Genomic DNA, 16,540 nt, shown 5'->3' on the forward strand with positions numbered 1-16,540 from the left:
TTTGTTTGCTAAATACTGAGGCTGAAGATGTGGATGAGACAATTTTAAAAAAGGAATAAAAAGCATTTGCTGATATGAACAATGAAAGTGCTCATTCAGAATTTCTCAAAAGCTAAGCACCAATTCTTTTGCTTAAAAGGTCTTCTCTTCCAGATAGTTATAGGAAAAACAAATCACCTGCTAATATCAACAAACAATAGGGGCACAGGGGTTGAGCACTGCTTGAGACGCCTGTACCTAATATTGGACTTCTTGGGTTGGAGTCCTCACTACACTTCTGCTTCCAACTTTTTGCTAATGCACAACCTCGGAGGCAGCAAATGATGGCTCAAGTGGTTGTGTCCCTGCTACCCACATGGGAAACCTGGCTTGCGTACCTGGCTCCTGGCTTGGGCCTAGGCCTGCCCTGGCTATTGTGAGCATTTGGGTAGGGGATTCTCTCTCTTAAATAAATAAAATGCTAAAACAAAACAAAAAAATGTCTAGTATGAAATGAGGAGGGACATAGAAAAACAGATTTTAAATTCCACCTTTTGTATATGAATTGTATTTCAGTTAAAGCTGTTATTTTTATTCCACCTTTACTGAAAGGAGCTTTGATGTATTTATCAGAATTGGCTTAGACTACTCCTTATAGCTTTCAAAAGAAACAGTGGTGGCCCAGCATTGGACAGGCTGAGTGATGTGTGTGCAGGAACACCAACCAGTGCTTTCCTTTCTTCCCATTAATAGCTCATTCATAGGACTGATTCCTTTGCTGGTATTTCCCTCCTCCACACGGGGGACTCCTTTCTCTATCTAGAAATAAGCTTAAGCTTCTCTTACCTTTTTTTTTAAACTTTCTCCCTACTCCTATGTCTGCAAATGGTTACCACCTCCTCTGCCCATCACAGCAAAGCTTCCCAAAATAGCCTACAGATACTGTTCAAATTTCTGTACTTCACACTTCACCCTATTACATCAAGAGTTCTGTCTCTTACTCGAGTGAAAGTGTTCTGGCAATGGCATTTCATGAATTGCTCATTGAAAATCTAATAAATTCTTTCTATCACTGAATTTTATGCAACATCTAGCACTAGCAATCTAATTCTTGAAACTCTCTTTCTGCTTCCCCTGACTTTATTGAGCTAAACCTTATTTTCTTTGGGTCTCACTCTGTTGTGGGTCCCTTCTTAACTCCCAACTAGAATGCTTAATTCACCAGCTAGAATGCTGGTGATCTATCACTTTCTTTTTCTCCAGACTGGCAAGCCTATGCCCACCAAATCCCATCAGAAAACCATTAAGTCACACAGACACCCAAAGTCAAGCTGCCCCCCAAAACTGCATTTTTTAGCTCACCATTAACCTTCTTCCCTTTCCTTCACGTCCCACTTCTAGGAGTGACCAAGTCTTATGAAACTTACCTGGGTAATAGCTCTCCTGCCCAGTGTTCAGGACCTCTGTATGATGCAGTCTCCTATTGGACCGAGAGGTGCCAGTCTCATCCCACCTGTCCCCCATTCATTGCCCTATTTCTATCTTTAAGAAAAGGAAATCTTTTTTCACTCCTGTTTAAAACCACTGTTTCCATTCTTAAGATATGAGTTATAGCCCCATGTCCACCACTAACTAGCATATGACCTTGGACAAGTCACTTCTCTCAAATTCTCACTTTTTATAAAATTGAAGTTTGATTAACAATGGTTTTCAAACTCACAAACTCTCCTGTTCAAAGGGTCAAAGCCAACTGAGAAAGGGTACAGGATTCTCCTTCTTGATTGCACAAGAACAGCTTCACTTTCATTTTAAGTTTTTTTTAAAAGTATTTGACTAATTATTCTAAGACATACCTCAGCTCTCAAATGCTATGATGTTTCTATCTTTCTCAACAAATAATAAACCAAACACTGGATACAAAATCACCCAGAGGTAGCTAAATTCATTCCATAATAAAAGAAGATTCTATAGTATTTAAGAAACTCTTTATGTGCTATTATTTCCTTTTCTTTCCCTCTACCCTATTACCATTTCCTGAGCAAAAAAAAACCCATCCTTTGGAATGCAATAAAGGAAAGCTGAGAAAAAAACCAGACCTCTCTGCAGATGCCTCTTTGCATCCCAAATGACTAGTTACCTACGTGCTCCCTATACAAGGGAATTTTTTACACGTAGAAGTGCTGTTATCTTAAATTCAGTAAATTATTCAAAAGGGTACAGAAATGAGGAAGAAACAAAAGTAAATGTTCCTTCAAGAAATGTTCAGTAAAAGAAGTTGTTATATTTCATTTAGCCTGCTTAGAATAGTGTTGAGAAATTTATTTTAAGGTATCAGAGTTTCATATACTAATAAAGATACACAGCATTTTTAAAATTCTCAATGTAAAAAACCAATCTAATAGTCATTCTCCAATATAAAATTAAAAAAAACTTCCTTGGCAAAATGATATATTATATCTAATCATATCTCTACCAGAGCAACAAGTGTATTTTGAATTAATACACACTACTAACAAAACAGATCCTGTGTATATGCAAAGTTTTTAAACATTTGTATGGTTGAAAGTCTATGTTCCCAAGATATTTAGAAGATTCTAATAGTCAGATAAAAGGCATGTCAAATATCAGTTATTATTTTATAGATTTGCAGGGAGAAGGGATTAGACTGTTATCTATGCTTCTCTAAATTCAGAGAATTTCTCACATAATTTAAAATTCTGACCCTATTTCCTCCTGCAATGAAATGAACTGGGTTTTTCTAAAAAGATGATTATAAATAGTCATTTATGTCTTTAATTATATAATTAGTTCTAAAATGATTTCCCTTTTATCATTTTAGCCTGGATAATCAATCAAAACAGCAGTTATTTTAAAAATACAAAGCTTTACTGCTTTACTCTAAATATTTTTCTCCTAAATCTTTATTAATCATTATTTCTAAATGTGATCAACAAAAGTCTGACATCTCCATGTTACAAATGACCTAACAATTGACTCTTTTATTACACCTTTCTGATAAATAAAAACTATACCTTTTGTAAACAATCTTCAGATCTCGCCACTCAAGAAAGCTGCACATTTTAGGTTTCCGTGCTAAAACAGTCTGAACAAGTTCTCTTGTGATCTTTTTCTTCTCTTTGTCTGACAGTGGGACATACCATTTCTGCAGTCGAAGCTTCCCCTGACGACTAAAAAGCAGCATAAACTGCATCTGTTAAGACAAGTAAAGTAAAGATCACATGCGGTACTTTGACTCAATACGGTTAATACATGTTTTTCAGAGGAACCTGTGAGAGCAGGGCATTAAACTGACAATTAGCAGCTATCATTATTTTTATGTCACTTGAAATAGCAGGAAATTCTTTTAGAAAGATCTTTCTGCTAGATACAACCCTTCCCTTCCCATCTCACTCTGTTCCACATAAGTTTGGAGAGGAATGGGTGGGAAAAAAAAGAAAAAACAGGTATATTGCAGTGAAATTTTTGAACAAAAAGCTGTCCCTTGTAATTTAGAAACTATTTTCTACCTGTGCTCATACAGTCCACACTCCCTATATGCATCAAAAGAGAACTGTAGATATCAATTGGTTTAGGTACATTTGAAAGAAACAGGCAATCTACTATTTTTCAGCCCAAGGCTTTTCTAGTCCCAGGGTGAATTACTTGTAGACTTTGAATGCTCTCTTCCATTTATGCTAGCATATTTTAAAAAAAACAGAATGAGCTAAAATATTCACCAAAAAAGAGGATCTCACAAATACATGTTTTTCTTAATAAGATCCTGATCTTAAAGTATCTGTTTTCATCTCATTTTTAAAAACATAAATATGCACATAATTAAGAGTCAGGTTAATGTAATATTATGAAAATCAAATCTTTAAAATGTCAAAATAATAATTAGATATATTCAGGGGCATTATATGAAATATTACATTTAAAACAATAAAAAACAGCATCTACAGATGGATTGGATACTGAATTCTAGTGTTTTTAACACCTAACCTAATTTGTGTGTATTTATTTGGAACCTGCAAATCTGTTGATTAGTCTGAATGTTCTGTTAAAGGCAAGCTTATGGTAAGTCAACTGGTCATCAACTGCAAACAGTATTATTTCTACAAGATAATGTAAAGATAGAATTCAGATACGTATTCTGTTTTCTTTTAAGCATGGCAAAGAAGATTCAAGCCTGATTCTTAAAACTCACACCATCTTGAACATGGGGAGAGAGAATTTATACAATCAATATAGAATAAAATGAGCCCTAAATTTCTATATGAAATTATTTGATATGAAATTAAAATAATGCAAAAAGACATCAACCAGATACTTGGCAATTTACGACATGACAATTTTAACTTTATTAAACTTAAGGCTTATTACCGCTCGTAACATGCTTCAGTGGCACAAAATACACGGACATTACTCAGGGATATCAAAGTGCCTCCATGTAAGTTGCAAAATCAGCGGCATTCGAAAAGGGGGCAGCAAGCGAAGCATCAACTGGACATTTAAAGCAAACCCGTTACCAGAACTTGGAAGAGAATGAACCTCGTATTCCTTGATCTCGGTGGCCAGGAGGGGCGGGGGTTTGCTTGCCAAAAAGAGTCTGGGTTCAAGGCTGTCGGGAGCAGGGTCCTGTATCTGCCCTACCACTTTACAAGAAGAAAACACAACGTATTCTCTCAAAATAAATTATGTACTAACATGGGACGAAATCCGGTTGCAAGGCACAAGTATCCTGTCTTATTAAACACGAATGCTTTGATTGTGCCGCAAATCACAGGGTACCACAATTCTGGGAAACGGGCATTTAAAAACAATGGGCTCAGCCTCGGAGCGAGCTCGGGACCAGCTTTCCTTGGGTCCCGCCGTCTCCGATGCCTCCCCCCCTTCCGGGGCTACACTCCATCACTGACCAAGCCTGAGCGAGGTGACAGGCAAGGAGCGGAGCAGACAATGGCATCCGCCGCCGCGCAGGGGGGCGCCAAGAGTTCTCGGCCGCCGCCGTCCCCGGCCGCCAGCCCCTCCCTAAAACGCCCCGCAAAACTTGAGACGATTCCCGAACCACAGGTGCCGCGGCGCCCCGGCGGAGCCCCGGACTAGACCCCGCATTCCCAGGCGCCGCGCAGTGGTTTGCGGGGGGCCGACGTGGAAAGAAGTGAGTTGTGGGGCGCGGCGCCCAGGTGGCGGGCCGGCGGGCTCGGGGTGGGGTCGTCGGAGCGCGCGCGGGGCGGCGGGGGGCGCGCCCAGCCATCCCTCCCCCTCCCCATCCCCATCCCCAGCGTCCCCACTCGCCCTCGGGACTTACGGCAGCCGCGGGCCGCGGGTGCGGCTGGGCTCGGCCGGCAGCGGCGGCGGCTGAGGGGAAACCCCTGTCGCCGCGGCGAGTAGGAGACGCCGTGTTGCTGTGGGGAGGGGACCCAGTTGTCGGAAAGCAGGCTTAGGCGGCGAGGGGAGGGCGAGCCAACAGACTCCGCCCCAGGGGCCGGACGAGGGAGGAGCTGGGGCTGCGGCTAGCGGAGAGGCGGGCTGGACGACGCGCGGGAAGCGGCCCAACGGCAGCCAACGGCACCCGGAGGCGGCGCAGGCGACCGCGTAGTCCGACGAAACCGATTGGCCGCGTCGTCACCGAGAGGAGTGGTGCGAACCGGAAGTTGGGCCACGTGACCCGGAAGCGGCCTCGGCAGCAGCCAGCGCGCCTGCGTACTCAGGCTCGTGCCTTCGGGACGCGAGCGGGTGGCTGCCTTGGCTCTTTTGGTGACGGGAGGACGTGGTTCCGCGGCGACCTTAGGCGACCCTGTGGTTCGAGGCAGAGAAGGTTCTGAACGCGAAGAGCCAAGTTCGAGCTCCGATGACTCTCCGTGTCCCAAGAGGGTGGGATAGGGAGGTGTGACGGCCGGTGATGATGGTGGGAGGAGAAAGGGAGTGCTGCAACTCTGGGGAAAGCAAGGCAGCTCTTTCGCGGAGCCCTTGCATGCGTTCACAGGGCCTTTTGCTAGGTAGACGGCCTCTCCTTCCCATCGCAGTGCTACAGCCCTAGCCCAGACACTTTTTACCACAAGCTTCGCACCCTGGGCTTGCCTCGCCCATCTTCAGGGCTGCGGACTGGATGAGTTATGTCCTCAGCTGAAAAGCCCAGACACCACTTCGTCTTCGAGATCCCGCTTGCTTCACACGGGATCGCTCCCACCAGCCGCCTGGGTTTAGCCTGGCCAACGACTTGCTCTGCCTGACATGCCCTTCCTCTCAAATGTCACAAGTATGAAGCGTCACCCTAAAACCCTGTAAGAACGAATACGTTTTTCACCAACATGTCCATTAGTCTGTATTTAGCACGTCTTGGATTTATTCATTTTGCATTCCAACTTAGTTCACTGCTTGGTGTGTAACACAAGTTGGCTGGTAAAGACTGAAATGAATGATAGATTTGTTAAGGGCCGTGATGCTGAGCACACTGCTGGGCACGTAATCAGTGTTCATACTTGGTGTTTGAATGATGGAATGAATGAATCATCTAGTCCAACTCATCTTTTATAGATAAGGAAAGGGGAGCCCCACGGGATTAGGTGACCTTGCTTGAACAGCCACGGGTTTCCCATGTCGAATGCTATTCATTACTCCAGTCAACTGGGTTCCTACAAAGGAAGCTAGAAAATTGCTTTTGTTGGGCCATGCCCTTTTTGCAGAGGTTTGTAAAACGTAGTTGTCAGATTTTTTTTAATGGCCCAAAGTAAAAATCGCAAATTTTTTCCATGAAAGTAAATTCAGTCAACTTGAAGGAACCCTTTATTAGAGATCATGTTATCTGTGCAAGGGAAGAGAGGGTTATTACAATAAACATGAAACTAAGATACTAAATAGCGGTTTGGAGGCATTTGAAAATGCCCTTGTTTGGCAAAATAAAAAATGTAATGCTTCTCCATTTCTGCATTACTGTGCCACTTGGAAAGTTCCCTGGTGACATGTATGATTAATGTATACTGGAATATTACAAAGGGGTCGACAAAAACCACAGAGCTAGCTTTCTATAGTTCTTTAGGCCCCCTGCCCAAATTTCTCCCTGCCTAAACATGCCCCAGATGTGCTTGCTAATGTCCCATTTCTCCCTTACTACTTGAAACAGATGCCACTAACCAGTTCAAAGATAGCTGCAATACTATGAAATAAAAACTTGCCCTCTGATTCCGAATGCTGCCTTTTTTTTTTTCTGTACAAAGTACGTGTGTATTCAACGTTCTTGACATAGCTGCCTCCAAATTTAAACTCATCGGTTATGCACCTAATGTTGGTGTATGGCTCTGAAAATGAGGACTAGGGACTTGCTGATGACATACTGGCAATCTCCTCTCCGTGTTCCTAGTCAAAAAAAAAAAAAAAAAAAAGAAGTGGGAGTGGGGGCAGGGAGGGGAGGGAATTATGGGAAAAATAATTAGCAGCTGAAAGCAGCTATTACATAATCTTGGCTGCCTATTAATTTAGCAGAAGGAATGGCTTATTAAATTCTAATAGCAACAGCACAACTGCAAACAACCTAGCAATTAACAGTGCAGGGCCCATTATTTTGTTAATATGTTCTCTTCCTTTGGCAAGTGTATGAGAACAAAATTTACAGAAGCAGATGGTCTTTTTCAGTAGATTATAGATGGTTTATTCCCCAGTCTTAGTATTAAGTGCTAATTGTGCATTCACTGTGAAAGACAAAAGAAACACGGTTGCCATCTTTGTTAGTAATTAACTGCTTGACTTTGATTTCCACAATTTCCAAATTGTAGGCTTTATTATATACATGTTCTTTCTCACCTAGTATCTTTTTCATCTGTCATGTCAATAGGGTATCTGCTTTTACTCCTTTGTTTTTGTTTTCTGGATGGTCCTAATTTCTTGTTAATAATGATACAAAAATTATAAAAATAGTAATAAAAGAATTTTTATAAAAATTAAAAATTTTATTCTTGTTTCTTAGATGTTAAAAAAAATCCCTGCCTGTCAGTTATGCTAAACACAAGAGGTGAGGGTGAAATAGGCATTCTGCCTTCTAACAATAGAATTTTGAGACTTTGTGTAATCATTCGAAAGTGTTCCAAAATCACCTTAGTTTCCTGCTGAATGTGTGATGGCCACATGCTTTTTATCCCTTCTCTCTCTGAAATCACCATTCAATGAAAAAGAAGAAAAGAAAGGAAAGTTTAAAGCATGCCCACATGGATAATAAGGGAGGGGAACTTATTGTGAGGTTGTCAGTAAAGATGTCAAGGTACACTATCAGCTCATCATTGAAACACTAATGATTTAGGTAACAATTGTAATATAGAATAAGAAGAAGCAGAAGTGAAGAGGAGGTTGAATTAGTCCTAAATCTTTATGCCCTAACAGGAAGAAAATAGATGACTTCTATAATCAAGAAATAGAATAATTGGTGTAACCAAGAGTATGGAATTTAGGCAAAAGGGGGCACTGGGATACCAGCAGAGACAGCTTACTGGCGTAAGCTTGCTTTTCAGAGGATGTTCTGGAAAGGGCGGGGAGGGGAGGGGCAGGCCACCACAGACAAAAAATGGGTTAAGCTGTGCGAAACTGGGCTGAGTCAGACTTGTGAACATTTGATGTATAAAGATGTATATTGCAAGCAGGAAGGGCCCTCCAATTCCTCATTCTCTATACCCTGGCCACTCCCCTAACCCTTGATAAAAGAGTCCTAGCAAACCGCTCTCAGGGTGGCAATTTCTTTAGGGAGCTCTACCTTCCCACTGTCTGTTGTCAGAAGTAGTAAAGCTTTCCTCTGGGCAGCTCTGGCTGGAGGTAGATTATTTGGTGACAACGCCAAGGGAAGGGACCCCTTTTGTTACCGTTAGCAAATCCTTTAGGTACCGAAAAGTCGATTGCAGAAGCAATTGGTGAGTTTCTTTCCAGGGACAGAATCTTGAGTGGGATGCAGTAAAGACTATTAGTATATTTTATTTAGATTTTTACTTACATAATATTTTAAAACATTGTAATGAAGTAGATAAAAACCATTCAGTTAGTTGCTGAATATGACAGACCCGTTCAGTGTTCCTTTAGCCAGTCTATAGGTTTTTTAGAAATTATTAAATAAAAATGCCTAATAATGGAATTCAACACTGAGTCAGTGTAGAAGATCACACTATGTCTAAAAAAGATGCTTAGCGTTCATGAATTTGCATCTCCAAAGATAAAGTTGTTCCAAGGAGAAAACTGACCCAAAATAATGATGATCTGTGAACCAAATCATTTCAAAATAGATGAAGCTGTCACTGCCAAAGTCCTCAACAGTGAGCTAAGAGAAATGTGGAACATATGCTTTTCCTTGAAGCCTGTTTCCATAGCTTTGAATAAAATGCAGGAAAATTACTATTCTATTAATATTAGGCTAGAGGAGTGATTCTCAGCCTGGGTGATTTGCTCCCCAAGGAAACAGTCTTGGCAGTGTCTAGAGACGTTTTGATTGTCACAACTGGGAGTAGGAGATATGCCTGGCATCTAGTGGGCAGAGGCCAGGGATGCTGCTCCACTTCTTACAGTGTACATGACAGCTCCCATAGCAAAGAATTATCCAGCATTGAATGTCAATAGTGTCAAGGTTGAAAACCCTGGGTTACATACTGAAAAGGTTAATATGTAGTAACAGGTCTTTTGTAGACATTTCAAGAAATAGAACAAGCATTAACTTCATATAAGAATCTCTCTCTCTCTCTCTCTCTCTCTCTCTCTCTCTCCCAGCAGTAGGTCCATAAAGCCATCAGTATTCATTAATAGTAGCTAGAATAAACTATCCAAATGATATTTTTAAGTGACCCCAGAATATTAATGCAAACTGCTTAAGGACCCAAATCCATGAGATGACTATTCCATCCTCCATTCATGTATCGTAAAGGTTTATTATGTTTTGTCCATGATGGGCACTCTGGAAGATAATGAGGATACTTAGATGAATAAAAGACTGACTCAGACCTGAAGCTCTGATATCATTTCTCCTGACCCAGAATTCCAAGTATTTTGGAGATAAATCCTAGATGGTCAAAGGATCAGTCACCAATCAAATACATGAATACATTTTCTTTTAGTAAACCCCCAGAGAAGCTTCTGTAGATTTCTGTGACTGACACCTTTGAAAATTATCTGCCCTCATGACCTCCCAAGGGATCTAAGCAATTATTTTCATTCTGTGAATTTTCTACAACACTCTTAATTCACAGCCATGTATGAGAAGGAGATTCTATAATTTTTAAACAATGATTTCAAATAATGTTTTGAGCTGGTCCTTGAAATGAAATGCTTCAGCAATAATCTAACTCAACTCTAAATTGCTAGGTCAGTGTTTCCAGAATATTCCCTCATAAGACTTGTGAAAATACAAATTGTTAGGCCCCACTCCCAGAGTTTCTGATTCAGCAGATCTGAAGTCAAGCCTGAGAACTGTGTCTCTAACAAGGTCTCAGGCAATGTGATGGTGCTGGTCTGGAAAAAAAAAAAGCCTATGGTATACACTTTGAAAGTTTTTAATGCCAGCAATTGTGATATAATTTTCTCAAATGATCTAAAGAAAACTTGAGATCTGAAATTTTTTTGCCACTGACTTCATGAAGCCTGAGAACATTAGGAGAAGTAATATTCCCAGTTTTCAGAATCTGAAGCTAAAGTGATGTGCACAACCTAATGTGACGTGATGGTCATTGTGTGTCCTGTACAAACCTACAAACCAATACGCTATAATTTTCTAAGGCAGAAATTGGAGTATTTAGAGAATCCTAATGATTGTACCATAAAAATAAGATGCTTACTTGGTCAATATCATTACTTAAAAATATTTTCCAATTACTCATGGAAAATAGGAATCACCTCTGAAATATTTTGTCAGTAACTATAGACATGGGATAGAAAGGAGGAAGTTGAGAGAGAACAGCTAGACAGAATCAATATTCTTCAGTAAGGCAGAGACCAGAGACTACTATGTAGTAATCAAAATCTGCTCTGTGTCTTTCTTAGCATATGGCTTGACTCTGTTCCTCAATGTCCCCTGAAGTTAGGTGTGCCCGTGGAGCTGAGATTGTGCCACTGAAGTGTGGGCAGGAATGATATCAGGCCTAGCCAGTAAAGTATTCCTACAGGAAAGCCCCTTCTCTCTCACCCTTCCCAAGCCTGCTTTTGCCTCCTGAATATTCATACCCAGGGTATCCTGAGAAGTCATGTACTGCAGGTAACTGAGTCTCTACCAGTCCAGGGGTTCCTGTATAACTGCATGGAACAGATAAACAACAGCACTACTGCCATGATGACTCACCACCAATTACACTTTAAGTGAATGAGAAATAACTTCGTATTAAGTCACTGATTTTTCTGGGTCATCTGTTACAGATGCTAGCATTACTGGCCATTCTTGCAAGCTGATGCATGCTTGGTTACAAAGAGCCACAGTACAGATGGGGTGAGCAGGTGAATTTTCAAGTGGACAGTTCTTTTTCTTTATTCTAATCCTGCTTTCTGTGCTCCTTCATATGTCTCCTTTCCATTGAAATTTGAAGATAATTGTCACATAGCCTGAGCCCAGAGTTTAAAACTACTCATCTATCAAAGACGGAAAAAAGATTGATGCTACTTTACATTTCTCAGACAAAGCCTAGCATTCATAGCAGGTGCACATGCATCCGAGTGCACACACACACACCATAAGGCTGAAAGGGCTAAGGATGTGGAAAGGGAAAAATGCACATTTGTGTAAACTGTCCCTACTTGGCAAAAGTAAACATTATCATCAATTTCTTAGAATACATGGGCATTTTAATTAGGTGACTTGAATTTTTTTTAGAAATACTGCACACATTTTAAATGCAACAAAGATGTAAGATGGTACAATTGTAAAGGTCATTTCACTGAAAAAGTTTATTTTTCAAATGAGGAAATTAAGCCCTAGAGAAGTTAAACAAATTGTTCAAGTTCATACTACCAGTTAATGGCAGGGGAAGAACTAAGACTCCTATGTTCTGTCTGCAGGCAATGTTCTTTCCACCTCGATAGACTATCTATTGTCACAAAACTACTAGCGCATTATCTTTAGGGGAAAAAACAAACAAAAAACAAATAAGTAAATAAATTGAGAAACCACGCTTACTCACCCTCAAACTCTTCAATTCTGCTTTCTTTTCCTCTCTGCCTGGTATTAAGTATGAGTGGTCTTCAAAAAGTTCATGGAAAATGTGTATTATGAAAAAACTCTGCATGGATTTCAAAATTTTTGCACCAAACTATTCTTATCCTTAAATTCCATTTTTCAGACTTTTTGATGCACTCTCATATTTGTGGCTCTACTAGCTAACTGAAACCCTTGCAACCTCCAAAGTTGGGAGAATATCTTATTAATTCTATATTTGATAACATAATAAAATATGTAGAGTAAGCAATCAAAAAGTTAATTAAATTGAATAGAAATGTCAAAAGAAGATTTAATAATGCCCTGTGTTATTACTTCTTAAATGTTATCAGTTCTTCTGGAGTATTCCTCTCCTTTCCCTTCTCTACTAATATTGCACTATTCATGCAATATTATCAGACCTACACACTGGACTTTCTATGTCAGCCCCTTCCTTCCACTTGATCCCATTACAGTTCTTTCTTCTCATGGTCACATGATATTTTTCTCTTTTTTTTTAAAAAGACTTATTTTTATTTATTTGAAATGAAGAGTTTTTAACACACACACACACACACACACACACACACAGAGAGAGATCTTCCATCCATCCACTGGTTCACTCCCCAAATGGTCACAATGGCTGGGGTTGTGCCAGGCTGAAGCCAGGAGCCAGAGCTTCTTCCAGATCTCCCACGTAGGTGCATGGGCCCAAATACTCAGGCCATCTTCCGCTGCTTTCCCAGGCACATTAGCAAAGAGCTGGATCATAAGTGGAGCAGCAGGGTCTTGAACTGGTGCCCACAAGAGATGTCGGCATCCAAGGCAGTACCTTAACCTGCTATGCCGCAATGCTGACCCCATACATGATGTTTTTCTAAAACATTAATCCAATAGACATTAGACTTTAAGCTTCAAATTCTTCATTTTATTTCATTCAATTTGTTTTTAAAAGATTTATTTATTCGAAAGATAGTTACAGAGAGAGGTAGAGATAGGTAGAAAGAGAGAGGTCTTCCATCTGTTGGTTCACTCCCCAAATGACTGCAGTGGCCAGAGCTGAGCTGATCTGAAGCCAGGAGCCAGGAGCTTCTTTCAGGTCTCCCACATAGGTGCGAGGGCCCAAGGACTTGGGCCATCCTCTGCTGCTTTCCCAGGTACATTAGCAGGGAGATGGATCAGAAGTGGAGTAGCTGGGACTCGAACCAGCACCCATATGGGATGCCAGCGTTGTAGGCCAGGGCCTTATCCCACTGTGCCACATTGCTAGCCCCTATGTCATTTAATTTGTACAGCTAAGTCAGGGAATGAACTCACTGAGTACTGAGTATAAAGTAGAGGGTTTACTTAGTCATGAAACCTTCCATCTGGCTCAAAAGATGTAAGGGGATGAGGGCAGAATTGGCAGCACCAATACCGTGGAGTAAATGTTCCAGAAGGGGAGGTCCAGGGTGCTGTGAGAGCATACAGGAGAGCACCTAACCGAGCTTTGGTAATTATGATGGATATGGGGTCAGAAAAGATTCTTGGAGGACACATCCTATAGGACAAGATTTTAAAAAGGTGGCGGCGGCGGGGGGGTGGGGGTTTTGTCAAGAGTGTTGTACACAGGGAGCCTAGCATGTGCAATGGATACATGGCCATCTTAGGGCGTTAGGGACCCAAACAGAAGCTCACTGTAGCCAGAGGATACCTGGGTAAACATGCCTCTGCAGAGGATGGGAGCACTAGATCAGGCAAGAGGTTTCAAACAAGATTAAAACCTTTGGAGTTTAATAAGGATACTGGGGGAAAGGGTGCATTGAAAGATTTTAAGCAAAAACAGTGCTGTTATTGAATTTAAATTTTGGTGCTTCAAAAAGATCTCTCTGGATAAAATGGGATTAATTATAGGATATATTGTAGTCAGAATTTAGTTGCAGATAAAATCAATTGCTCTAACTGGTACAAATGATTGAAATTGTTGGAGGGGCAAAATCTAGACTGAATTTCCAGGAAAACCTTCCAGAATAATACTGCATAACTTGGTTGTTAGAGAGTTACTGCCTCTTTTGTGATCAGTGAGCTTGAATATAAAGATGCTATTTCCATAAACCTGCTGGCTTCAGGACTATCCCTTCTCTGTTGTGATCTGGAAATCAGAAAGCTTCTGCCAGGAAATGGATACCTTGAGTCTTTTTATTTTCATGTATGTGGCTTGGGACTGGACACTGGACTCCCATACAACGTGTACGGAAGCCAACTGCCTCTATAACCATGCTTACCGGTAGAAATAGTAGGAGCAAGGCCCCTTATTACCAACATATCATTTTCACCTTCCAAATCTCGCATGGGTTCACCTGGTTGTTGGAATCTACATCACAACCAGAAGCCTAGCTGAGGAATATAATTTTTAGTTATCTGAAAAAGCATTATAAGAAGTTTGGAATGGATATTGAACAAGCAGATCCACAGTGTCCACTGCAGAGGTCAAGACTGGTAACTGAGAGACCAATTGGGAGGCTATTAAATAATTCAATTAGAGGTAAAGGTACTTTGGACAGGGAATAAAGAGGAGGTAGGGTGGAGAGATTTTATGTGATAGGATAGATTGGTTTAGGTTGCTCTGATGTGATGGCAGGGTGAATGAGCATAAAGTCATAGATGACACTGGGGATGATTCCCCTAGAAAGGAACCTAGAGAGAAGACAGACTGGTGGTGAAATGATGAAGTCATTTTTCAACCTCCAAAATCAGGTTATCTGTGGGGTCCCCAAGTGGGTAGAGGGAGCTATTGATACAGGTCTAAAAGCTCATGAGGTTGGAGCTGGAGCTAGAAATTTATGAGTTGTCGGCATGAAGCTGGTTAGTAAAGCTGAGTCAGAAGGTGAGATCACTTTGGATAATGCATAAATAATATTTTTCAAAGTACTATGAAAATTAGGATTTTAAGATGCTTTTCATGATATTCTCAACCTGGTGTTATTCTCATGATTATGTTAGATCAGCTGACTACAGGAAATTTGCAGATATAATTAAGGTTACTAATCAGTTGCCCTTCAGATGGACTATCCAAGTGGGCCCAGCCTAATCATATTGGGCACTTTAAAAGAAGAGAGTTTTCTCTAGCTGGCAGAAGAAGACATTAGAGAAATTTCAAGTGTAAGAGGGCTTCAACTAGAAGGAGTAGTCTCTAGAACATGAGAATGAATCCAGTCAATAATTAACAACAACAAAACCGAGGTATCTCAGTCCTACAACCACAAAAAAGTGAAATTTGTCATCAATCTAAATGAACTTGGAAGAGGACCCTGAGATCCAAATAAGAACAACACCCCCGACCCCACATACCCAGCTGACTGACACCTTGATTTCTGCTTTGAGAGACCTGACAGAGGACCCAGCTATCTTGGGCCTGGACTCTTGACCCACAGAAACTGAAAGATAATCAGTGGATTTTGTTTCAAACTGCTAAGTTTGTGTTAATTTGTTCCATGTTAATAAGTCACGTATACAAACACCCAGGACACAACTCAGGAATGCTACCTTTTAGGGGGACAGGCAGCAGAGGAACCTTAAAATAAGACACAGGAGGAGATCCAGAAGTATGCAGACTCATGAAGGCAGGAAGGAAAGAGATCCTGATAAGAAGGAGAAAGCTGTCAAGTATACCAATTATTTTTTTAAAGATTTATTTATTTGAAAAGCAGAGTGACAGAGAGAGAGAGGAGAGGGGAATGGGGAGGGGGAGGGAGGGAGGGAGAGAGAGAGAGAGAGAGAGAGAGAGAGATTGAGACTCTTTCCCTTGGCGATTCACTCCTCAAATGGCTGCAACAGCCAAGTTTGGATCAGGCTAAAGCCAGGAATCAGGAGCTTCACCTGGGTCTTCCACATGGGTAGCAGGGGCCCAAGTATTTGGGCCATCATCTGCTGCCTCCTAGGTGTATTAGCAGGAAGCTGTTTAGGAAGCAGAGTAGGTAGGACTGAAATCAGCACTCTGGGATGGGTTGCTGGTGTTGCAAGTGGCAGCTTAATCTGCTTCACCATAATGCCAACCCCCGATTGTTCCAATTATTGCAGAGGATTCAGGTAGGAACAGAAAAGGCTCACTCGATTAAAAAAATTGAATGATGTGTAGAAATAGCCACTGCAGAATGTGGAGGGAAGAGCAAAGGGACAGGTTTTGACAGCTCTTTTAGGATGTTTAGATTTGAAGAGGAGGGAAAAAAACCAGGTGGCTGGTGAGGGGAGTGGTGTGGCATAAAGTTAGAGATGCTGTTGGTGCCTAAGGAGGGAGAGACATGCTAATGAGAAGGAGTTAGGGGACGGGGAGAAGGTGATGGCGTGGAGGAAAGCAGTCAGTACTCATACACTATGAGGATACAGAGTGGTGAAGAGGTGATGGAAGCTAAAACACAGGTAAAGAAAGGTTAA

At 41.2% G+C, this 16,540-nt stretch overlaps 1 protein-coding gene and 1 long non-coding RNA gene across 6 annotated transcripts in view; one reads left to right on the forward strand and one right to left on the reverse strand.

Annotated features, from left to right (window-relative positions):
* Positions 1-5,606, reverse strand: part of AP1S2 (adaptor related protein complex 1 subunit sigma 2) — a 30,196-nt gene extending 24,590 nt beyond the window's left edge. For all 5 annotated transcript variants that reach the window (XR_007912139.2, XM_008272384.4, XM_008272386.4 and 2 more), the window contains exons 1-2: positions 5,291-5,606; positions 3,012-3,190 (exon numbers count right to left, since the gene is read on the reverse strand). Coding sequence is in view for 4 of the 5 variants with exons in the window: in XM_008272384.4 (XP_008270606.1) it covers positions 3,012-3,190 (179 nt within the window). In the remaining variant the exon portion in view is untranslated. The remainder of the gene's footprint in view (positions 1-3,011; positions 3,191-5,290) is intronic.
* The window catches only part of LOC138847720 (uncharacterized), a 232,326-nt gene continuing 220,808 nt past the window's right edge, over positions 5,023-16,540 (forward strand). Inside the window, exon 1 of the long non-coding RNA XR_011385664.1 lies at positions 5,023-5,140. This is a non-coding gene — a long non-coding RNA (uncharacterized lncRNA). The remainder of the gene's footprint in view (positions 5,141-16,540) is intronic.

The sequence above is a fragment of the Oryctolagus cuniculus genome, chromosome X (assembly GCF_964237555.1).
Source record: "Oryctolagus cuniculus chromosome X, mOryCun1.1, whole genome shotgun sequence".
NCBI lineage: Eukaryota > Metazoa > Chordata > Mammalia > Lagomorpha > Leporidae > Oryctolagus > Oryctolagus cuniculus.